The sequence below is a fragment of the Lolium perenne genome, chromosome 4 (genome assembly GCF_019359855.2).
Source record: "Lolium perenne isolate Kyuss_39 chromosome 4, Kyuss_2.0, whole genome shotgun sequence".
Classification (NCBI taxonomy): Eukaryota; Viridiplantae; Streptophyta; class Magnoliopsida; order Poales; family Poaceae; genus Lolium; species Lolium perenne.
In genome coordinates, this window is record NC_067247.2 from 325268482 (window position 1) to 325294587 (window position 26106).

The 26106-nt window shown below is 45.3% G+C and overlaps 1 protein-coding gene and 1 long non-coding RNA gene across 2 annotated transcripts; one reads left to right on the forward strand and one right to left on the reverse strand.

Moving 5' to 3' along the window:
* Nucleotides 1-12734: 12734 nt before the first annotated feature.
* On the forward strand, nt 12735-17662 carry LOC127296352 (uncharacterized). Its single transcript, XR_007848464.1, has 2 exons — nt 12735-14558; nt 14889-17662. It is a non-coding gene; the product is annotated as an uncharacterized lncRNA (long non-coding RNA).
* A 4954-nt stretch (nt 17663-22616) lies between these two features.
* Nucleotides 22617-24299, reverse strand: LOC127296353 (U-box domain-containing protein 21). Its single transcript, XM_051326411.2, has one exon. It carries the CDS (start codon nt 24123-24125, stop codon nt 22803-22805), a length of 1323 nt encoding a protein of 440 aa, XP_051182371.1. The 5' UTR covers nt 24126-24299; the 3' UTR covers nt 22617-22802.
* Between the last annotated feature and the right edge of the window lie 1807 nt (nt 24300-26106).

A 26106-nucleotide genomic window follows, 5' to 3' on the forward strand; every position in this document is an offset into this window, starting at 1 on the left:
AGTCTAAATTTTTGCTTGGTGCACCAACTTTGTTGGGTACGTGTCGGCCTGCATGTGCATGCTCGCCGCGTGTCCCTGGCTTCCTACGCGTGGCAACGTGGTCGGGTCGGCTTCCCAGGCTATACAAGGAGACAGATCAGATCTAGAGAAATATACAGTTCTCAGAACTCGTTCGTCTCTCTCGCGAAGTTCCTTTTGCTGTGCTACTCTCTAGTATTCCCCATCCCGGCGACTGCGTGCACAGCCGTCCGGGAGAGCAGGCCTCCGAAACTCCATCCGTTGAGATCCTGCACCGGGAGACGGGCGATAAGGTTTTTGGGGAGCGTCTCGGCGCGACTGCTCGCTACTATTCATCTTCTTCTTCGACGATCCGGCTGCTTCATCGACAGATCCGACTACACCATGGGCGACATCAACAATACTCATGGTGGTGGTGGTGCTGCTGCTAGTGCGACCTTCCCGGTCGCGATGTACGCGTTTTTCCTCTCCTACCTTGCACTGCTACTTGTTCCATGTTCAGATCTGATGCATGTGCTTAGTCTGATGTGTGTGGTTAAGTATGTTTGTGCATCTGTAATGTTGCTTTCGGTAATTAATCTCATACGAAAATTGCCTAATATTCCAACATCTACTACGTACTACTATAGTATATGTGGCAAGTCACCACTTTTCTTACATGGTGATTAAATTTCACATGCCAACTTGGAGTATAGCACAGGCACGTTCAAGGAGCGAGTGACACATTCACATAGTGACATAATTTGAAGGATGTACACTTCAAAGCTCAAACACATCTTGGCATAACTTATCCGTTCCTACAACATAGATCTTAAACTCCTTCGTATGCCATAACATGAAATAGCTCTTTCAATTTTTTTTTACAAACACGTCAGAAGCCTTCATTGTGAAAACATCGGATATTTAGAGGAAACAAAATGGTTGGACAGGACATGTATATGAAGTAGCATGAAGTTGGCAGATGTGACCCATTCCATGTCCTTCCTCTTCCTGCAATTTATGGTGGTAAAATGATCTAAATGGATGATGTTTAAATTAAACATGCTTTTGTTTGCAAGAGAAGGCTAGATGCTTCGTAAAGTAGATTTGCTATATTTTTAGGAAAGAACTGCCAAAATAGACACAACGGCATTGAAAACTCTATTATTCATAACCCAATAATGTTTATCTTTCACTTAAACTTGATAGCTCGAACGATTAGTAACCTACACTATTTTGTTCTGGTTGGAGAAAGAGGCTGCTCTCCTAGTAATTGAAATGCCAACAAGATCAAAGGGACGAGCAACTTGCATATATGTAGCTAACAATACATATACAACCGGCAAAAATAAAATACTAGAAAGGAATAACCATCTTGTTGAAAGCTGGAGAAACTTGTAGAAAACAAGGGGATAAAGGACATGCATGGGAGAACTAGACCTATTTTTGGTCAAATCAACGTCCCCACTTCTAAGGTCCCCCTCTCCATTTTATTTTGAAACAAAGACAATTTTTTGGCTCATCTTATTAATTAAGGCGAGTTTAAAGTTTGTTACAAGACTAGCAAATCTTGGCAAGACAACACGACTACTCTCGTGACATGATTGACCCCAAGTGCTTAGCACCCACCACACTTCAAAGCCACGTTCGGTCTTAATCTCAGTTACAACAATGGATGGCCACAAGGAAACACTACAGAAGACTCTCACGCTAGCTCGTTCCATAACTCCCAAGAGATGAGCATGATGAGAGAAGTAAAGGATTTCCTCCGGACACCATTGGGGTAGATGAAAGAGATCCACCATTCTTCAACCGTGTCAAAACTAGCCCACGTTGAAGTGTTCACTTATTCTAACCCGAGACAAGAGATGATTGAGTTCCAAATTCTTAAGGAGTAGTGACACTTGAATATGATTCCATGGTTATGGTATTCATGTCAATCGGTACCACTCACATCTTCTGCATGATGTATTCGAACTCATTGATAAGGAAGTGCACTACATGTGGCCTCTTGATCACTACAAGAAATGTCTTGACTTGTGATCTTTTCTCAGTGACAATGGGTGAAATCATCATAAATCTATGATGTTGACTTGCGAGAACACGAGAATGTCACATGGGAGTCACTCCAGGGGTTGGTAGAAGTTAGCTCACCGGAAGTGGCCATGTAATCCATGTTCCATACTGTGTTGCCTGACATGAGGGTGTGTCATGTGATGGAGGATCTAGAACTGGCTTTGAGCGCCCCATAGCCAATGCCATCACTGGGGGTGACATTGATAACTTGAGCGCATGGTCGATGTTGACGACGGGCACACCATGGTACACACAACTGCACGCACTTGGTGCTACTATTGTGAGTAGAAGGGAACTCATCTAGAGGGCTCCAGAGGAAAGAGATGGTAGGGGTGGGCTATTGGAACATATCGCATAAGAGGATGCCTCGGCATTAGTCGTTCCAACACAACCAGCGGTCAAACGGGATGACAATGTCAGTCTAATAGGCAGAGTTGCCAGGTGTCATTAGGGTTGTGGGCGCTCCCGAGAGCGATTTATACACATATGCAGTTCCATTTTTCTGGCAACTTCGAACGTGAAAGAGCGCAACAACACAAATGCCAGCATAGACCTTAGAGCGCCCGAGCTTGAACAACTTGCGCTCTACCACCGTAAACCCTTATCCGCCTCGGCATAAGAGACCGGTACTACTATACGATGGGGCCAGCTTGGTACCTATGTGGTTGGCTGGACGGTGCAATCGATAAGAGGAGGACAACAAATGATAAGGGGTGGCCCGATCTTCTCAGTAAGCAGCGGTGATGATGATGATAACGGGGTGATAGCAGCGGAGGAACACGACGATGTAGTGGATGATAAATTGTATGACGCAACGAGATCTCTCGATTGGTCCATGTCGCCAATGCAACAACTCTCAACCCTGCAAGATATTCGCAACTCCACACACTTGCGCACGTAGCCGCCAACCACGAAGCGGTAAGTTGCAACCATCTAATTCCCAATGGAACAGCAGATCACACAAGACTTTAACAGGATCTACACAATATCAAGCAATATGGTGTAGGGAATTCAATAGTTTTGCAGAGCAAACAACTAAGAACTAGGGTTTATCTTAAACGTGGTCTGAAGCAGCTAGGGGGGTGTCCAGGGCACTTATATAGGCGTCCGGGACGACTTCTGGTCGAAAAGATACAAGAATAACCGACCCAGAATAGATCTGATCGAGACAGACTCGGACACGGCCGGTCTGGGGGCCGGTCGACCGGGCCTGGGACCGGCCGGTCCGGTCTGGACCGGGCCTGGGACCGGATGACGACCGGGTGGCGGGACGTGTGGCTCAGTACCCCGCTCGGTTGCAGTCAGCGGAACGCCCGGTTGGCGCCGGGCCGAATCCGGTTTGCCGCCCGGTTGGACCGGGCAAGGGATCGGGCGCGCCGGCGTGGCGGCCGGTCTGACCGGGTGCTGGGCCGACCTGGACTTCTTCTTCTCCTCTCGCGCATGCCTCCCGCTCCTCCCTCGCGCGTCCATGAGATATCTTCATGTCCAGCTCCTTGTCCAGCTCCACGTCCATCTTTACGTCCAGCTGCTCCTCTCCTCCTCGTGCGATGCTTGTCTCCTCTTCACACCTGATGATACATAAGTAATAGGACTTAGGTAGTATAAAGTTCTCATCAATCAAGGTATCGTTTAAGAACAAGTTCACCTGTTGTTTAAGTAGCTTCGCACGAGCGCGTGTCATTGGTCCAATCCTGATTTCATTGGACTTGAGCTTCACAGCAGGTTCATCTTCAGTTGGTAATGACGGAGGTGGTAGTGAGGTAGGGATGTCCTCATCATCTCCCCCCTTCAAAAGGCGTCGACCTCGACGCTCCAAGGTCTTCTCCGTCATATGGTGTCAAATCAGCAACATTGAAAGAATTACTGACACCAAACTCATCAATTGGAAGATCTATCGAGTATGCATTATCATTGATCTTGGCAAGCACTTTGTAAGGACCAGCACCACGAGGCTTCAACTTAGACTTTCGCAGCTTCAGGAAGCTATCCTTGCGAAAATGTACCCAGACCATATCACCAGGCTTGAACAACATCTCCTTACGCTTCTTATTCATCCTTGCAGCATTGCTCTTGCCTTTCTTCTCGATCAACTGTTTAGTCTTCACATGAATCTTCTTCACAAAATCTGCCCTCTTGGATGCCTCCATATTGACTCTCTCATGTATGGGCAAAGGCAACAAATCAAGCGGAGTAATGGGTTTGAAACCATACACCACCTCAAAAGGACATAGCTCCGTGGTAGAATGTACCGCCCTGTTGTAAGCAAATTCCACATGCGGCAAACACTCTTCCCACTCCTTCAGGTTCTTCTTGATCATGGATCTCAACAGTTGTGACAAGGTTCTATTCACCACTTCAGTTTGACCATCAGTTTGGGGATGACAAGTAGTACTGAACAGTAGCTTCGTCCCCATCTTTCTCCACAGCGTCTTCCAGAAGTAGCTCATAAACTTCACGTCACGATCAGAAACAATAGTCTTCGGGATTCCATGTAGTCGTACAACCTCCCTAAAAAACAGGTTATCAATATGCGACGCATCATCGCTTTTGTGGCAGACAATAAAGTGTGACATTTTAGAAAATCTATCCACTACCACAAATATAGAATCATGGCCTCTCTTAGTACGCGGCAAACCCAACACAAAATCCATACTAATATCCTCCCAAGGTGTAGTAGGTGCCGGTAACGGAGTATACAAACCGTGAGGCTTCAACTTGGACTTGGACTTGTTACAAGTAATGCATCTCTTCACATATCTATCCACGTCCCGCCTCATCTTTGGCCAATAAAAGTGGTCAGCTAGCATTAGTAGCGTCTTCTCACGCCCAAAGTGACCCATCAAACCTCCAGCATGTGATTCCTGCAATAAGAGCAAACGCACAGACGATTCTGGAACACATAGTTTGTTAGCTCTAAACAAGAACCCATCATGTATGTGATATTTTTCCCATGCTTTACCAAGAGCACATAAGCGATATGGTTCAGCAAAATCATGATCAGTGGCATACAAATCACATAGTATCTCTAAACCAGGAATTTTAACATCAAGTTGAGTTAATAGCATATTCTTTCTAGATAGAGCATCAGCAACAATATTATCTTTTCCCTTCTTATGCTTAATAATGTATGGAAAAGACTCAATGAACTCAACCCACTTAGCTAGACGCTTATGCAAAGTAGATTGGGCTTTCAGATATTTTAAAGCTTCGTGATCAGAATGTATGATAAATTCTTTTGACCACAAATAATGTTGTCAAACCTCAAGAACTCTAATTAAAGCATGCAATTCTTTATCATATATAGGATAATTCAACTTAGCACCAGAAAGTTTCTCAGAAAAATATGCAATTGGGCGACCCTCTTGCATCAACACACCACCAATTCCAATACCACTAGCATCACATTCGATCTCAAATTGCTTATTGAAATCAGGAAGTGCAAGTAACGGTGCAGAAGTTAACAATCTCTTAAGTTCATCAAAAGCATGATCTTGGGCTGCGCCCCACTCAAAGACAACACCCTTTTTAGTCAAATCATTCAAAGGTGCAGCAATAGTACTAAAGTTGGGCACAAATCTTCTATAAAACCCAGCTAGACCATGAAAACTTCTTACTTGACTCACATTCATGGGAGTAGGCCAATTTTGAATAGCTTTAATTTTAGACACATCTACTTCTACTCCATGCTTAGAGACAACATAACCAAGAAATATGACCTTATCTTTGCAAAATGTGCACTTCTCAAGATTACCATAGAGTTTATTATCACGCAACACTTGCAAAACATGTCGAATATGTATAGTATGATCAGATTCATTGCGGCCGTAGATTAATATGTCATCAAAGTATACAACCACAAATTTGCCAATAAATTCACGCAAAACATGGTTCATCAGTCTCATGAAAGTGCTAGGTGCATTAGTCAAACCAAAAGGCATTACTAACCACTCATATAAACCAAATTTTGTTTTAAAGGCTGTTTTCCATTCATCCCCTTCTTTCATCCTAATTTGATGATAACCATTACGCAAATCAATTTTAGAGAACACAGCAGCACCACTCAATTCATCTAACATATCCTCTAAACGGGGAATAGGGTGACGATATCGAATAGTAATGTTGTTTATAGCTCTACAATCTACGCACATACGCCATGTACCATCTTTCTTAGGAACTAAAATAACAGGAACAACACAAGAACTAAGGCTTATGCGGATATAACCTTTGTCGGGTAGCGCTTGTCCTTGCTTCTGTATTTCCTTCGTCTCTTCGGGGTTCGTTCTATATGGTGCCCGATTGGATAGCGAAGCTCCGGGAATCAAGTCGATTTGATGCTCAATACCTCGCAATGGTGGTAGTCCTGCGGGTACCTCATCCGGAAACACGTCGCCAAATTCCTACAAAACATTAGAAACACCAAGAGGAAGAGGGGTCATGTCGTTAGAAACCAAAACCGTACCCCTGCACAAAAGCACAAGAGGCATGGCCGTAGGATCCTCACTAAATTCTCTCATGCCTTCTTTGGTGGCTAATGAAACTAAGGAATTCACTCGCTCACTTTTCATTATATCACTCACAATATTACAATTCTCTCGCCTATCTAAAGATGCATCCTCCAAGTTGACTTCAATCTTCTGACGAGACTCATTGAAAATTTGTTGTGGTGACATAGGCTGTAAGTTAATTTTCTTGCCCTTGAACTCCAAGTGATATGTATTGCACGGGCATTGTGTTGCACAGAACGGTCATAGAGCCAAGGCCGACCCAATAGTAGGTGACACACCGTCATAGGAACCACATCAAAATCAATGCAATCCTTATACGGTCCAATCGCAAACTCAACACGCACCATGTGATTTACCTTCATCTCACCATTGTCACTCAACCACTGAATATAGTATGGATGCGGGTGCGGTAAGTACTTCAACTTCAGCTTGGTGCACAACTCCTTGCTCGGTAAATTGCGGCAACTCCCGCCATCAATAATGACCTTGCAAGCCTTGTCAGGACCAACTAAATCTTTGGTTTGGAACAAATTGCAGCGTTGAGTAGATGCACTAGGCAACACATTAAGAGCACGCTGCGATACAACAATGGTGCGAGCATCAGACGGATATGCATCTTCACCATCAGTATCATAGTCATCATCTTCTGGAGCATTAGGATCAACATCATCTCCAGTCTCATATTCATTGTCCTCATTGATAACCATGACTTTGCGGTTAGGAAATTCTCTCTTGAAGTGACCCTTGCCACCACATGTATGACAAAGCATATCACGGTTGCGCACTGTAGACATGCTAGAACCACTCGTACTTGCAGCATATTCGGACTTCTTTGCATTAGATACATTGGAGACCGGCTTGCTAGGCGGGGTAGAGTAAGGGGCGGAGCGCGTTGATGGCGCTGGCGCCGTAGGTGGAGGCGCGCGGGGTGTAAAACGCCCAGCTCCCGTAGCACGACCTTTAACCTTGGCTTCTTCAGCCATTTGTGATTCAGCTTCTCTTGCATGATGTAACAATTGATTCATATTGGTGTAACTGTAGTGACGAACAATGCCTTTGATATCATACTTCAAACCGTTGAGAAAACGCTGCATTGTCATCTCGAGAGACTCACGGACACAAGCAACTCCATCTCCATGTAGTATTCATCCACAGTCTTCACACCTTGCCTCAATAGAGTCAACTTATCATATATTGTACGCAAATAATTAGTGGGCACAAAACGAGAATTCATCGCCTCCTTCATAGCACGCCATGTGATAATTGGAAGCTCACCATCCTCCTGTCGATTACGAACAAGTGCATCCCACCAACGCAATGCATAGCCATCAAATTCGGAAGAAGCAAGCTTGATCTTCCTATCTTCAGTGTAATTCGGATGTAAACTCCATAACTTCTTAATCTTAAGCTCCCAAGTGAGGTATTCTTCAACATCAGCTCCTCCTTCAAACTTGGGTATGGAGAACTTAGGCTTACCCAATCCATCTTCCTCATCTTGTCCACGACCATTGCGGCCAAGTGGAGCCCAACCACGAGGACGATCACCACGACCAGGTGCATCATCAGCGTCTTCAGCTTGTTGTCGCTGTTGATTTGTAAGATTCTCAATAGACATTGTCAAAGTTCGAAGAGTGCACTGGATATCCGTCATTTGATCTTGCATGGCAGTGATGGTCTCATTAGAAGTATTCAGCTTCTGGGAGATCTCTTTGACCTTGCCCTTAAGCTCATCATCTTGAGTGCGGAATTCATGTCGCATCTTATTACGAAGAGCTTCAAACTCCCTCCATGTGATGATATCTGCGGAATCCTTGTTTTCCTGGTTAACAAGCTTATGATCACTAGCAGACATGATTAGTAGGTTAGTGCACTAAATCAAAAATATATGGTGGTACTCTCACAACTCACTCAAAACTGATAAGAAAAGGAGATCTTACCGTTCCAAAGTAAATTAGTGTTGCTTACCACTTGTAGTAACAACTATTGCACAGATGTAGCGAAGCGAATATCAAGGGTATAAGAACAATCACACGACAAAGCAGGATATATGTGGGGCTGTAGGTAGGCTACCTATTTGCATCAATAACAAGCTCTAGCGCTGACCGTAGACAACCAAAGATACTCACACAAGGCGATAAATGTGGCAATGCAACTATATGAAGGAAAAGTTGCAATGCACTCGAGAGACGCTAGCAAAGCTCAACGAACAGGCACAAGATTGCTCAACTACGGGTGCAGTTAAAGAAAACTTAAGCCTTCACTTGATTCTACTAGCACTTCACTTTTCTTTTCTTTTTTATTTTTCTTTTTGTAACGCAGCTATGTAGCTCTTTTTGCTTCTTTTCTAATTTTTGTTTTTTTATGACACAACTCCTTGATAACACGGCCAACAAGATATGCAAAGCACCAAAACCCTAATGAGCAGCCTGTCGAGCGGTAAAACTAGTCTCTTCTGGGGAAGTTCCTAGTCACTTATATCGATAGGTTGTGTCTATGGTTGGGAACAAGCACACTGTACGCTATGTGGACTCGGAGTAACAAAAACTGACACAATATGAAACACTAGATGATAGAGAAAACACAAACTCCAACAATTCTACTAGATGAAAGATAAAGATACGCAAAAATAACGACGAAAAGCAACTAAAACTTGAAATTAGTGCAATCTAAAGCTATGGCAAACCCTAACCCTAATATTTTTGCCTTTTTCTGGATAGGAAAACACTCACAACTCAACTATGGGGTGGATTGTGGATGGCTTACCGAGGAAACCCGAGAATCTGATACCAAGATGATAAGGGGTGGCCCGATCTTCTCAGTAAGCAGCGGTGGTGATGATGATCACGGGGTGATAGCAGCGGAGGAACACGACGATGTAGTGGATGATAACTTGTATGACGCAACGAGATCTCTTGATTGGTCCCTGCCGCCAATGCAACAGCTCTCAACCCTGCAAGATATTCACAACTCCACACACTTGCGCATGTAGCCGCCAACCACGAAGCGGTAAGTTGCAACCGTCTAATTCCCAATGGAACAGCAGATCACACAAGACTTTAACATGATCTACACAATATCAAGCAATATGGTGTAGGGAATTCAATAATTTTGCAGAGCAAACAACTAAGAACTAGGGTTTATCTTAAACGTGGTCTGAAGCAGCTAGGGGGCGTCCAGGGCACTTATATAGGCGTCCGGGACGACTTCTGGTCGAAAAGATACAAGAATAACCGACCCAGAATAGATCTGGTCGAGACAGACTCGGACACGGCCGGTCTGGGGGCCGGTCGACCGGGCCTGGGACCGGCCGGTCCGGTCTGGACCGGGCCAGGGACCGGATGACGACCGGGTGGCGAGACGTGTGGCTTAGTACCCCGCCTGGTTGCAGCGGAACGCCCGGTTGGCGCCGGGCCGAATCCGGTCTGCCGCCCGGTTGGACCGGGCCAGGGACCGGGCGCGCCGGCGTGGCGGCCGGTCTGACCGGGTGCTGGGCCGGCCTGGACTTCTTCTTCTCCTCTCGCGCATGCCTCCCGCTCCTCCCTCGCGCGTCCATGAGATATCTTCATCCTTGTCCAGCTCCACGTCCATCTTTACGTCCAACTGCTCCTCTCCTCCTCGTGCGATGCTTGTCTCCTCTTCATACCTGATGATACATAAGTAATAGGACTTAAGTAGTATAAAGTTCTCATCAATCAAGGTATCGTTTAAGAACAATTTCACCTGTTGTTTAAGTAGCTTCGCACGAGCGCGTGTCATTGGTCTAATCCTGACTTTATTGGACTTGAGCTTCACAGCAGGTTCATCTTCAGTTGGTAATGACGGAGGTGGTAGTGAGGTAGGGATGTCCTCATCAACAGAGGTTAACACATACTAGACAGAGTGTCGAAGCGAGGAGAACCATGGTGTGACGGAGAGCCTGTGCGATCGAACGGGGTGGGAAAAAGGGGTGGCGTGGTTGAATGAGAAACAAGAAAATCAGCCAGTGAGGTTCGTGTTTAGATGTATTTTTCCGTGTCTAGATAAAGTTGAGCAACTTATTTTGGGACGGAGTGAGTACAAGATTTTGTGTCTCCGTCCCTTCCGCTAACTAGCAAATTAGCCCCTATCCATCTATTCCATTCATTTTAGTCTCAAATGCTGACTCATGTGATAACTAAGGTTTTTTTTTCTCATTCTAAAAAAATACCGGCGGGCACAGGTATTACCGATTACCGAAAATACCGGTCCAAATACCGGCCGAGATTTTTCAAACAAAATTTAAAGTTTGTCCAAAATTTATCAAAATTCGTCGAATTAACAAAACCGTGTCTATATACACGAATGAGCATGCCACGATAAAGTGAGAAACACATATGTGACGATACAGTATCCCTAAAAGCTCTAAGCTCCCAGGTTCCTAGCCCTCCTGGTCGATCGACAGATCCCTTTCGCTGGGCCCACTTCGCATGACGGTTCGTGGGCTGGGCGCTAAGACGGTTCCTGGGTCAAGCGGGCCAATCATCCGATGTATATAAAGACTAAAGAGAACTAGCTGAATGCCCGTGCGTTGCTACGGCTGCTTCATTTTTTCTTACCGCAACTGTAAAAATAATATACATAAAATTTATGTTTATAGCCTACCTACGCCGCCCGTGACTTTTGCATGTACATCTCAATCCATAAAAAGGGATATTGAGCCTGGTTATTTACTAAGATAATTTTTCTCTTAAGTTGAATAACAATATCCGTGCATTGCTAGTTGTTGCCACATGTTCTATTTATGAGATTCATGCTCGGAATGACTGCTCCTCGCGCTACTTGAGCTCGGTCATGAATTGCTCCATCTTGTACCCCATGGACCAGCGGCGTATCTCAGGGCCGGCGTAGTGCAAGCGAGCATCATCCTCTCATATATATCGTGTGTATGTGTAGCACGTCTTGGACTCATCGTCGGAGTCAAAGTGGTCAGTGGTTGCGGGAGTAGACCTAGCCAATCGTTGCTTCAGCGCCCTTCAGCGCCGTTCACGGTACAGCGCATCCCGCTCAACGCGCTGGCGCCGACGCTCGTCAGCCCACCGCTGCTCCATCTCCTCCCGGTACTGGCGCCGTCGCGCCTCTTCTCCCGTCGAGGCGTCGAACGCCGCAACGGTGTCGCACTGCTGCTCGTGCCACCAAAGACATCGATCGTTGCCGACGGCATTCCTTGGCCTCCTTTTCTTTGGTCTTTTTAAAGGCACAACCCGATATGACGAACGCCTCGTTTCTCCGCCGGTTGTATTGGACACGGTGAATGACTACGGCAAAAGGCCACCACAGCCGGCCAAGGGAAACTACATCTTCCATTGAGCACCGCGTGAAGCCCTGCCATGGTCGCGGCCAGGCGCACCTCCACTCTTCTCATGTGTCAACAGGACCAATACCGATTTACGGCGGCCACCCAGATCGGTGGTCACAGCAGGCGGGCGTGCAAAATTGAGAAGTTGTGATCTAGGCCGCCGATATGTGGGTACACTCGACATCAATTTACATGATAGATGAAAGATGGATGTTTTTTCTGGTAGCGTGCGTTTTTTCCAGGTCCAACTCCGGCCGGCGATCACGTTGGAGGAAGGCAAGCATGGAAACCAAAGGAAGCCACGTTCACATATAAATGTACAATGAGTCAATGACCACGCATCAGATTTGTCTCCGGGTAAAGGAAAAAAAGGGAATCGCATCACACAGTCCAGGATCCTCACGTTAACAGAATTTAGATTAGAAAGGAGCCCACAATATCTAGGTAGCGGTATATTTCCGAACGACTCTCTCTCTTATCTGGTGGGAAACCGAACTATGTACAACACAACAACAGAAGCGATTGACGATCCGATCTGCTTTTTTGTTGACGTTTTTTGTGACGTGAAATACAAAGCCTGGGATGATTGGTTTTCTTGACGGTTTTCTTACGCACAGGCTGCCTGATAGCAAAGAAAGATTAAGATTGAGTCGGTATTGACTATTTGGATCGGTATTGACTATTTTGGATCCGGTCTAGATTGAGAGGATATTGGGCCGTCTAGAGGGCTTGGGGCCTAAAATAAAATTAAAATAAAACCAAGCCCAAGTGTGACACCAGGCAATCACCTGCAATTTAATACTCCCTCCGGTCCTATTTAATTGACTCAGATTTAGTACAAATTTGTACTAAATTCGAGTCAATTAAATGTGACCGGAGGGAGTAGTAAAGATTCTTGATTCGTTGCTCCATCGTAGTTCCTCCTCTTATCCCTAGGCACCAGATCCCGCGTCTCACTGTCTTCGTCCCCAACTGGTCGCCGGTAGCGGCCGGCCGTCTACGGCGAGCGGCGGCAGCCGCATATTTGGCCAACTAAGGCATGATTTGTGGCGGGCGGTCCCGGTGGCTAGGCGAGAGGTCAGAGGTGGGCGGTCTCAGTGGGCTGAATCGACGACAGCATCGTCGGTGAACTTCGCCGCATCTATTTGGGTGCCAGGTAATCTGGGGACTGGTGGCTTCAGGCGGCACTGCGGGTGGCATCTCCACCGTGGTGAGCAGCTGGGGGGACTGAGGGGTCAAGGCGGGCGGTGGGATCCAACGGAAGGCATGGTGGCTATTCTTGTTCGTATTTTTTATTGACAGTTGCCGATCTGCTTTGTTTCTTGTGTGCATCATGGATGTCTGAAATGTATCTACACCGTTTCTGCTGCTGCTCCGTGGATGTCTGAAATGTGTGCTCCGTTCATGCTGCTGCTCTCATTTGTATCACCGCCTGGTGAAGTTGCATGGTTGTTTGTGTTTTAAGGATTGTGTTCTCTTTCTTTGGCTATGCTTGCCTATGTTTTTGCTTTGTAAGTAACTTACAAAATTGTTCTATCACTGTCTCGATTTTGATGTAATTGTTTTGGTGAATTTTGTATTTCTGAAGTACTCCCGTGGCATTCTAAAAAAAAGTGAGCAAACATTAGAGAGAATTTCTTGTGTATGGCATCAGAGAAATTAAATCACAAAAATAAGTACCTCTGGACTCTGATTCACATGATATCAAGCAAGTATGGTAGCCTGACAATTTTTCCACGATCTTCTCTTAAACTAGGGCAGGTACCTACTTATTTGTGCATATACACTCGATTGCTTATCCTCAAGATGAATTTGGGATCATAGAATCTGACTACCTTGTAGCTTCTAAACCTGTTTAACTGTACTGATCATAAAGCGGAAGCAAATATACTTTTGCTCATGTAGAGATCATATAACCTTTGTAATGATTTACTTCTTTCCAAAGGCGATTCTTTGGTTGGAAATTATGTTCAGTTTTCTGACTTTTATGTATACTAATTCTCTATCCATTCGCTGAACGTCTACTGATGTTCAAGATATTAAAGGGAAGTGCCTCACGCCTTGATACTGAATGAAAATTAGAGGTGCACCACATGTTGGGGTTCATAGTCCTTGTGGAAAGACTTAATTGCTGATACATGCTTTTATATTTGAATATGTGCTACTTGTGCAAGAATAGATGTGGTAAACTTCGTATTCCTATGGCCGCAATATCTCAAACAACATTCTGCAGTTCGTTTGGTTTGTGGCAAAGTAAGCACTCTTTAGTTTCTTCCAAGTTTTCTAATGTTTGAATCACAAAAGTTTTGAACCTTTAGTAGAAATTTACCAATTAACTTATGAATTTAACTGTACATGACTTCTTGTGCATCATTGGAATTATTTAGCAGTTATGTACAATATTATTATTATTCTGTTCTTTCAATATTAGAAGCTTCAGTTCAAAATTTCTGTAGTTCAGGAGTAGCTAGATCCTATGTGTCGGTCTAATGAAACATTTTATGAATTTTCTTTCTTCTGTGAGATTGGTCAGTGGGTGGAATTGGCGAGCAGCGTGGCGGGTGGTGGCTGCGTGTGCCGCTAGGGTGTCATCAACATCTTGTTGAGTGGTTGGGCGGCCTCAGAACTTGTGCGGGCGGATCACGCTGGTGGGCTTCGATGTACGGGTATGTTGGCCTTTTATCCTTCTATCTTTTACTTGCTTTCGTGGGACCAAGGCCCAGTTTCTTTCTCCTACATTTTGATATTTTTTTCTTCACCAATTTATTTAGAAGAAGTTACTTCCTTTTATAAGTCGTAGAGTGCGCAATAATATTTTATTTAGGGTTGTCATAAGTAAAAGTATTTTTCTTGGTCTAATGAAAATAATATTAGTGAAAAGCATATATACGTTGTTGCTATTAATTTGTCCATGAAGTTCAGATAGATAATGTTTTCTTCTAGGGAAATTATCCAACATTGATATTAACCAATCTAAAAAAATTACTTACCTGCAGACCATAGATTTACTCTGATGACCAATACAGCCTTCAAGTCCGATACAAGAAGAAATTTGTGACGCATAAATTTGGTTATCCTAGAACAGAAGAAACAATGGGAACCTAGGAAATTTATAGTTGAAGCAAAATAAAATCAGATAGTGATCAAGTGGATGGACAACATACTAGATTTTGACACAACCATCCAGAAGTAAAAGGATACTATCAATAAAACGGATGTGCCACATAAGATCATAGTTTAACATATTATTTTAACTTTTACGAACCAACTCATCTTAAAAATTATCTCTAGCGAACAGGGATCTGATGGGTGTCTTTTTCTACGCACTGGTGAATATGTATATCCTATGGATCCAATGGCACCATTCGGAGTGACATTAGATGCTTGCTGAATATATTTTTCGATCAGGTGTACCTTCCTCTAATTTGTACCATGTAGCTCTCAATGTTCTTTCAATCATCCACACATCTACAGTTCGTCAGATGAGGGATATACCATCTACTATGTTCTGGGCAGCTGAGAGGATGTTTGGTATGATTTACTGTTGGTATTTCTTTGTTTTGATGCTCAGATTCAGACCGTGTTGGCAAGTGGTTCTATGACCAGTACTTAAGTAATGCTAAATGTTATCTTGCCTCTTCTGGACCGGCAGAACTATTAGTTTTAGTTTTCATTGAATAACCTCTCAAGCGTATGAGAATTGTAATCTATCTGTTTATGTGAGCAAGTTTTTGTCTCTTAAAAAGAAAAGTAAATATGCTTCAAGACAAATATCTACTTGCTGTACCTTCATAAGTTTACTCCATAAAACCTATTTAGGCAAGTTAGACAGATTTTGATATGCCATATCTGTATGTACCTGCCTTTTTTTACTTGCCAACAATAGGCATAGTGATGTTTTTACTTGCTGTACCTTCATAAGTTTACTCCATAAAACTTATTTAGGCAAGTTAGACAGATTTTGATATGCCATATCTGTATGTACCTGCCTTTTTTTACTTGCCAACAATAGGCATAGTGATGTTTTTTTTGTTTTGCACTAAACTTATAATTCATTCATCCATGTTAGATTCAATATACACACAAGAAATTAAGAACTCTAGCATAGGAGAGGTGACATCTTTTTTTTTGAACTCACTCTTAGAAGTTCAGATGACATGGATATAAGTGCAACTGTGCAATATCAATATTTATGCTTGTTTGATTGAACTAAAATGAGTTATATATATTCTTCCCAGGGACTATGTATGATTTTTAGATGCCTCCACATGTGGTCCGTGCTATCTCAGTGACTAAAAATGTAGCTTCTCGCGAGAGAATGTGGGGTACTCCAGCTACACTAGCAAATATTGTTACTTCAAACGAAAGAACACCTAGGTTCAGAGCCAGATGTTTCCGAGAATATTAAATAGGAAGACTACCAAGTTATTCTTCAATATTTTTTTAAAGTGCAACTCAAGAGGAAATGAACCCTTTCTTTGATAAGAAAATTACCATCAAGGGTGAGGGTAATAGATTACAAGAAAAGTTAAAACTTCTAACAATGTGGTGATAATAACGAATGTGCACACTATCTACCTTTGACCGTCTGGATATATGAAAAGCTCTTGCTCATATGGTACTCATGAGTTGTATTGTTAAGTTGTAGAGGATGAAAACTTCAAATATACTCAAGGTTCGTCATTTGAAAGGGTAGATTTCAGCTCCACATGGTAGGAAAGTTGAACTGAGGGCTTTACACATAAGTCTTTGCTTAATCAGACACATGGATCATGTAGAAAATCAACATACGGTAGTATTTAGTGGGTTTCTTCCGCGTTTTTATTTATAAGAATAACGGTAAATTGTGTGTCCTACTATGTATCATGTAGAAATCAACATACAGTAGCATTGATCCCTGTTATTGGCTATATATGACGACCTAACCATTGCAACTATGTAATACTTTGTAGATCATTTGTTAAGGAACCTCTTACTTAGTAGTATATTTAAGTTGAAACTATTTTCATTTTGTTAAATGAAGAATGCACAAAGGAAAAGGTATTTCTTTAATTTCAACCAAGGCATGTGAAGTACGAATTAATAGGTGCATATATTCCTGGTTAATCTTAGTGACGATGTGTTCCTCAGGATTTTGGACAGGCCCATGAATATGAGCACTAAGATCTGGTGTCAAGGTTCCGGGTGCTCGATCCAAGTTCCCAACACTGTTACTCGCCAGTGAAATTCTGTTTAAATGTGTTGTGCACCTTTTAAGCAAGATATTACACTCCACATCTTTATTTTCGTTTCAACTTATGTCATTGGTTAGTTTTGCTGATAACACACTTGAACCAGTTTGTTGCCTATTAAATTAGTCTGTTTAATTTTATGCTAGACCACTGTAGCCTTTTGTAGCCCCCTCTGACTGATTCCAATTACATTTTTTTTACTTTCCCATGCAATTTGCTACTTTATTTTATAACAACAACAATTTGTTTTATGGACTTATGTAGGTCACCTATGTATGTTCTTTTTGTTGGATTATCACTTCTCTTTCAAAAAACATCACTTACATGATATGCAAATTGGTAAATATGAGTGCTTTATCTCGCCTATCACGAGGAGCTCAAACCACCGCTATCGTACTAAAGTTACTCGATACATTTTGTAGGCAGTTAAATGTTTTGTGCCTAATTACCAAAAGTTGTTTCATACCTGCATTTTCTTTACCAGGCAATATGTATGATGGACATATTTTGGATGCAAATCCAATTCTTTTTGGGTTAAATGGTATTCATATACTATGATGAGTTGATTGAAGTGCATTCCAAAGCCATTCATTAGATTTTAGTGCATTGTCAATGTATTTTCATACTTAAAAAGGATCAAAGCCGCCACTCCAAGTCAATGGGACCGCACGCAAAGTGTGTATCCATTGCAGAAGAACCTGCTATATAATCACTTCTGTATATATTCTGTGATTACCTCCGTAAACGAAGAAAATCCTAAAGCATTAGGTTATCACATTTTGAAAAAAGTGCAACTTAATTCTTGGACGGGCCAAACTCAACACCCGCATCCAGAAATTAACTAAAACACAAAAACCAAATATACGCGCGCCCACCAGCAAGAGCTACACGTACAAATGAACACATTACAAACAGCTGTGCACCCCCTCCTCTTTCACAACACTGCAGGAACAACACAAAAGCTACACGTGCGTAAATGCACCAGCCAAAAACTCAGTCTTGGCGCACTCACTCCTCACCACTGAAGATATCTCGCCCAGGGTTGTACTCCCTCAGTCAGATGCCATTTAACGCAAAAAGAATTTTGAGGTTGCAGAAGGAACTCCAATGTAGACGGTCTATCTGTATTGTGTCTGCTTATAAGGTACGGTGAGGTCAAGGATGGTCTCCTGCATTCAATTGATACAACATGCATGCATACTATGTTATCGGCTCGATACTTTTGCAATAAATCAATAAATGTGCAATATGCTTAAACTTCTCGCCAATGGTGGACGAGATGGCTAAATCAGATCTAAAACCACAGCAAATCGCAGGATTGGAAGTCGGCGCGGCAAGACGCACATGGTCCATCTAGTACATAGCAAAACCGATATCGTGACAAGGACAAATTGTACCGATGGAAGATGAAGACCAGGCCGACGCGCGGAAGATGTCAAATCACCGAGTGGAACGTAGAGACTGGTCCGAGTCAGGCTACGTACAGTACGTTGGTGCATGCAAATGCCTCGGTGGCGGTTGGAGGTCCACGTACTTGTGCGCAGATTTGAACCGACGTTTCAAAGTTGATCCAGACCTGGTACACCTCATCGGCGTCTGCATCTACGTGGACTGGGCTGACCCGGCCGGCGTCCACAGCCTAACTGCTGCAGAATATTCCAAGTCCCAACTGAAGCAGCCACTCAAACAGGAAAAAACAGCGCACGGGTGACAATGTGGAGCTGGATTATTCGGCGATTCGGTATTGCCGGATCGGAGGTGGAGGATCTCGCAATCTCACTACATAGAGTATAGAAGCAGGTAGAAGCAGGTAAAATCAGGTTCTAGAACGTTAAAAGTCTACAACTTCGACTGGAATCACAAAAATGTTTAATTAGTTCGGTGTTATGCAACACTATTGTATAGTTTATGGAAACTTTTATTAGACGCATGATATAACCAGTCCATATACCATTGGAACTCACGTAATCCATTCACACAAATGTGTTCTACACCATGGATTCTTCAACAACAAAGTTTTTTCTTCACAGAAGCACACGCATGATCGGCCATGGAGGTGAAGGACGAAAAAAATTTAAGGTCGCATGAACTCTAAAGAAAAGAAAAAAGGATGATTTGATTCATAGATAGATGTTGTCTAAGCAGAAGAGTTAAGTTGAATGGACCTGATACAGTCCACCAAATAACATGTTTTGTTTTCTAGAAGACAACCGTAAGTTTGATTGCTTTGAAAATTGAAAGTATTTCTGGCCTCATGCGCTACTCTCCATTTCTTCTAGAAGATTCTTTTTTCCTTGTCATTTTATTTAAAATTGAGAACCCTTCTCCTCCCATTTCTTCCATGGCTAATACACGTCTCACATTTAGACCAATATTTGTATGGGTTTGCGCCTCGGAAGTAATCCCAAACAATGCAAGATATTGTAGAGACTAATAGATATACTTGCAACCGGGAAATAAATCATCAAAACACGTTCTTCTAGTGAAGCAACGACCATTTGTTGTTTCTAAGTCGTTGATGTGGTATTTATGATGGAAATGTCACTCCTTATGTAAATCCACCTTCCAAAAAAACCTTCCTTATAAGTAGGGGTGTATTCTGCACCAACTTCGTTTCCGTATCCGTTTTAGAGAATTCATATCCGGTTTGAAAGGATCCAATAGATAAGGATATCCAATTCCGAACTTGAAACCAGACACGATATATGATATGGTATGACAAGTTGTGCCGGGATATCAGTATCTGAAAATTATTTAGGATTATCCTATGGATTTTATCCGAACAATCTGATTTTGATTCGAAACGTCAAAACTAATAGAGCATATGTAGTAGTTAGTGAGCTGCCGAGTTCGTCTAGCTCACGTATGTAGTCATTCTATCAAATATGAGTGCTTTGTTGAACTCATTTTACTAATTTTTTTGGTTGTATGGTTTGTGGGCCTAATTATGCATGTATATATCTGATTGGTTTTCTTTTCGTCCCGAGTCCATGCCATTTCTATTCCGAATCCGCGGTCTGATATCCCCGGATTCGAATGCGTAACCAGTAATTATTCGATCCGCTCTAAATCCATCATAAAAATATGATATAGGATACGATAATAGCAAAATTCGATCCGATCCGCTTACATCCCTACTTATAATTTATATTCTCCCCTAACTTAACTCCTCACTGAATATTTTCATCCAAATTGAACAACGTATAGGCACCTCAATCTCTTTATTAGGGTTCTATAGACGTGGGTCTAGCATACTCTCAAATCCTAAACATATATGAAATTTCTAAATGCAATCCCTAAGTATATAGCATCTACAAGTGATCCTCCAAAATATCTGCCCTATATCCCAGAACAGAAAACATATATGAAATCAGGGACAGAGCTAGGGGGTGCCAGCTAGGGCCATGCCCCCCCTCCTATGCTGGTCTTTTGAAACCCCCCTAAAATTTATGTAGATTAATCTCTAAATTTTGAAATGTTGTATATCTGACGCCCCTCCAAGCAATATGTTGTAAATGGCCCCCCTCCAAACAATGTTCCTGTCTCTGTCCCTGTATTTTTTTTTGAATAACAGCAGGAGAGCTGCTGTGTTCATTGCATTAGAAGAAAAGGTACATAGACCACTCAGTTTATTGAAGGAAAACCGAGCGAAAACCTTTACATCAACAAAAGCACCGCTAGACATAAAGGACGCCAGGAAGGTTAGGAGCGAAACAAACATAAAAAGCACACCACCGGGGCAAGCAGCGTCACCGAACATCATCCATCGTGCTTACGATGGGACGACTTCGACTTCATTGCAACAGCACCAAGGTCACTCCAATCATGTTGCATCGATCACATTTACCACGAGCTTGTTCGTCGGCTTCAACAACACCAGAGAGAGAAGACATAACCGAAGGGAGGCGGCATGTGCCGCTCTGGTCTTGGGAGGGCGGAAACAGGACTCGTCTGACGCCGTCTGCATGTCGAGAGTGCTCTTGCTATCGCCACCACGGGGCAACCCACGATCACCACAGACTCCAAGAACGTCCGCCACTGATAATGCCCGGCCAACCGCTTGACCGCAGTCCATGTGCTCCCATCGGTACTAAGTCTCCAAAACGATGCTTCCAACAAAGTCGCAACATCGGGATGCCGCCATCGCCAATCCGACAAGCGGATTTAGGTTTTCACCCAAAGACAAGAACCAAGAGTGGGAGAGGTGCACGATCTCCTCAGTGACGCCTTCAACAAGGCGAACGACACCCAACAGTGACGTCGTCACCAGCACCGACGGGAGTCGAGCAAGATTTTCATCCGGAGAATCGCGCATCTCGCCGGAACCTGAGTTCCAGCACACCTCAGTCACACCCAACTGCTCCACATACCTCGCCGGAGCACCATCGAAAGACGCCTTCATGACCAGCACCTCCGCCGGCAACCAAGAGCATGTGTGCACCGCACATACTTCCAGCCGTCAGCCAGGCAGCCTGCAAACTGCCTCAGCCGCCAGAGCTCCGGATCTGAAGCAAGGACCGCTTGGCCATCCGCTCCACCATGACTGGAAGCAACCGGAGCAGTTTACCGCGCCACCACTGAAAAGCCACGGCCCGGGCTGCCCAGATCCGGCCCAACCGGGCCCGCGCGGCCAGGCGCAAAGCAGAACACGCCGCAGCTGCCGACCTCCATCGGCCCGCCAGGAACCGCCGCGCCCCGTCCCACTTCCGCATCGGCGCCCGCTTGGGCGAGGCCGTTCGGACCCGCGCCGACGTCGTCCGCGCTGAGCAGCAGCCTCACTTCGCCGGCGACCGCCACCGCAGCCCGGCCCGCCGCCCCGGCGCACAACCGCTCCGACGCCCGCGTGAGCGCGGCCGGCCTCGCCGCGCCAACGGCCGCTTGGCCGCGGTCGGCCTCGCCCGCACCGATGCCCGCTTGGGCGCGGCCGGCCTCACCCGCACCAATCAACGCCCGCTTGGGCTCGGCCGGCGCCATCGAGGGAGGATCTCGCATCGTCGCTACGGGGAGAAGACCCGCCGCCACCGGCCACCGCACGGGCTTTGCCCGGCGGCATCCACCAGCGGCGGCGGGGGAGGACCCAGGGGGAGGGGGCGGCTTGGTGGTGCTGGTCTGGGCTCCGCCCGAGCCGCTCCAGGAGGAGAGACGCGGGGGCGTTCCGAGCGGAGAGTTCTCTATGCTTCCGTCTATGCGTCCTCTGTCCCTGTATGAAATGTGTTGATCCAATATGTGTATGTGTCATAGAAATGACAGAGACAAAAGGGAAGAGAGAGGGTCCTCACTATAGGGGAGAAAGAGGCTAGGGGATCACCCAGAGAGTTATTTTGTTTTGTTTAACTTCGTTAACTTTAGTTTGTGTTCAAGTTGATCCCACCGCCACACCTTCCACCATCTGACTCCCATCATGCGCATCCAACCACGCGCCATAGGACATCGGGCTTCTGCTTCATCAAGAATTGACTGTGATTTTTAGAATTATCAAGAGAGTGAGAAAAATAGAAAAAACAACAATTGTGCTCCCTTAGGTTTTCCATTTGATTACAGTTGCTTTGAACCTAAAAGCTTGTTTCTAAGTGCGTACAAAAAAGTGTCTGTATCTAACATCTAGTTAGGGGAAGGGATTTTACATCTAACTATCCTACCAATCTGCTTACACATATCCATCTTTACAGTGGTTCTGATTCAAGACAGCCTGTTGAGCCCTCTGAAGTCCATAGAGTCGACGCATTCCCCAGCGCCTTTGTGCTTGTTGAGCATCCTGAGCAGCTCGGTGGTCTTCTCCTTGGTGGCATCCCTGCAGCCAACCTGCAAGAGCAGCAGCAGCTTCTGGAACGCGCCGGCACGCAGCGCCTCGACCAGGCACCTCGTCACCGCGCCGTCGTCGCCGCCGGCGCTCTTGCCGAGCCGCCACATCGCCGAGACGATGAGCTCGGTGGCCAGGTCGGACACGCGGAACATCTTCTTGACGAGCAGCGGCACGGTGAGCGCGTGCCCGCGCGCGCTCGCGCGGCCTTCCTCCGACGCGAGCACGGCGTCGAGCAGCGCCAGCGCCTTCTCGGCCACGCTCTTGTCGGCGTCGACGAGGGCCTCGATCAGCAATGGCACGATGCCGGCCGTCGCCACGCGCGCCGCGACGCGCTCGTCGGAGCGCGCGAGATGGTAGGCGGCGACCATTGCGGCCTTGGTGGCCTGCGGGCAGATGGGTGCCTTGATGATCTTGACCAGCGCGTCCACGATCTCGTCGGCCTTCCCGCTCAAACCCGCGCACGCTGAGTCGGACGAGGACACGACCTCCTTGATCGCCAGCACGGCATTGAGCCTCCCCGCCAAGCTCCCGTTCTCGGCGACGGCGACCAGTGAGCCCAGCGATTTCGGCGAGGACAGGATCCGCGCGGCTTCCTCGTCCAACGGCGCCATGCGGACCAATGCCGCGAGAACGTCCTCGACGATCGCGCTTCCGGCTGCCGCGACCGACTCGAGCGCGGCTGCGAGCACGCGGCCGGTGCCGATGGACGCGAAGCAGCGCCGGTTCCTCTCGCTTTCCCTGGCGAGGGCCCTGACCCTGGCGACCGCGGCGGCGCACCGTGCGGCCGCGGCGGCGTCGCCGGCGCGCGCGGACTCGGCGACCTCGAAGAGGAGCTCGGAGGCCTGGACGGGCGTGACGGGGATCTTGGGCGTGGGGATGCGCTCGACGCCCCGGGAGCGGTTGGCGACGCACCAGTCCTGGATGACGCGGCGGGTGGCGTGGTTGGGGACGAGGTCGTCGCGGCGGAGCGGGGCGTGGGTGACGGGGCACACGGCGGCGCGGCCCGTGTCCAGCCACGCCTCGATGCTCTCGCGGTCGTAGGTGATGCCGGTCGGCGCCGTGACCGGGTCGCGCATGAGGTCCAGCGAGATCGGGCACCGGAAGTGCGCCGGGATGGCCAGCTCCACCGCCACCGCCGGTGCGGCCAGTTTCTTGGTCGTCGCCAGCGATCTTCTCGCCCTCCGCGCAAGCAGCGCCATCAGAGAGGGTTCTGGGAGTGGGAAGTAGGTAGGTGCGAGCTAGGTGGTGGTTCGATCGATGCCGGTGGAGACGATCGGTGGAGCACAGGCGCGTTGGGGGCGTGTTGGAGGCTTGGAGCTGGCTGGGTGGCGAAGGGAGTTGAATACTACGATGGCTGGATGGAATGGTGGGAAGAAGGGTTCAAATAGGGAGGGAAGGGTAAAGGCTTTGAATCGGAATGTTGACCTTGAATTGAACGAAAGTTTGAATGGAAAAAAGGGAGTAAGCCACGGGGTTGGGGGAAACGGTCGGGTTGGTCATGCCTTAACGCTGTGCTTTTGTTAGGTGCCAGCACATCATGGCCTTTTTTCTTTTCTTTCTTTACTACTTTCTCTATTCACTAATGTAAAACCTTATTTTAAAATTAACTAGATATATACTAAAAATAAGTGAATTCCCACACTAAAACGCGTACATATTGCACACATTTACAAAGATACTTACTCCGTACTAAAAGGTCTTACGTTAATAAACAGAGAAAGTAGATTTTTTTAAGCATACAACACACTCGCAGCACTTCACAAACACAAACATGGCACATTTCAGGAAGCAATGGGCACTTTTTCGGCAATGTTTAGACTTGAGATTGGACTCAAGTTAGTGCAGTAGAATGGTTTCCTAGCATGTCATAGAGTAATTCATTTTATGGTGAAAGCACTGATACAGATTAGGCATTGTAAATGTTTATATATTTTGCGTATAAGTTTGGTCAAACTTACAGAACGTAGACTCTTAACTAAATTTATATGTCTTACTTTTGGAACAGAAGTAGCACTTCTCCTTAACATGAACTTATCACAAGAGCGAGATGAGAAGTTCAGCTCTCATGCACAGTGATGTTCTAAATCATGAATAAGCAATTTTGTAAATTAAGTTTGACATAACCTTCTTGAATATAAATGATACAACAATACGGGAACAAGTCAAGTTGTCGATGTCCAAATGCTATGCCGATGGCTTTTTATCGGGGCCGTCAGCACATGCCTCGAACAAGGCAGGCCGCGAAGAAGGCCACCGGCACAGCAAAGCCATCAGCACTGGGGTCTCCGCCGTGACGGCAAGGTGACGCTGTTATATTTTTCCCCCTCTAGCCCTATGCCGACGGCCAGGCCGTCGGCACAAGCCCAGTTTTCTTTTCCCTCCACGCACCCCCACCAGTGGATCGCCCTTTTAAGTTTCAACTAAATGATAGAAAATGATAAAATTTTCAAAAAAAATAAAATCCTTCGAGATGTCCATGTGTTATGTCATCTAGTTGCAAGAGAATTCAATAAAAATGAATTCATCCTTCTTCGCAAAATTGCGTCATGAATTGGTAAAACGGCTTTTGTGATTGCATACGATGTCAGGAAAAAATGTATAATATATCAAAATGATCGCGGGAAAAAGTTTCATCCGAAGGTACATGGTTGCACATGTTGGCATTTTTTTAGGTTATCAAAATTCCAAATGGAAATATGAAGGCAGGACGATTTTAGTTTTTTGCCACAAACTTAGGATTTTATATTTGCATAAATATTATTATTACTTAATCATTGATGTTACTTTAAATAATTATTTAAAATTCAAAATTATAAAGAGTTGTGATATCATGGTGTAAGGGTTAATGTGATTTATATGGTTGTATTATCAACAAGGTGTCATTTCTTTCTTAGAAGCTCAACCGGAAGGAACGGAGAAATTAAGCGTGCTAGGATCGGAGTAGTGTGAGGATGGGTGACCAATTGGAAAGTTAGACCATTAGTGTAATTTGACTTAACATTAAGTGCAGTTAGAGTTAAAAAAAATATCCATGTGAGAGATTAAGAAAATTTGAAAAACAAATTGAAAAAAAATCGAGCCAAAATTCCCAAACGACCGTTAGTCCTCTACCGACGGCATGGTCGTCGGTAAATGGGTTTGTGCCGAGACTTTATTGTGCTGATGGTGGCCATCGTCAAA

Excerpts from the sequence above, each read along its gene's own strand:
- LOC127296353 (XM_051326411.2), bottom strand. The coding sequence starts at position 24,125 with ATGGCGCTGCTTGCGCGGAGGGCGAGAAGATCGCTGGCGACGACCAAG.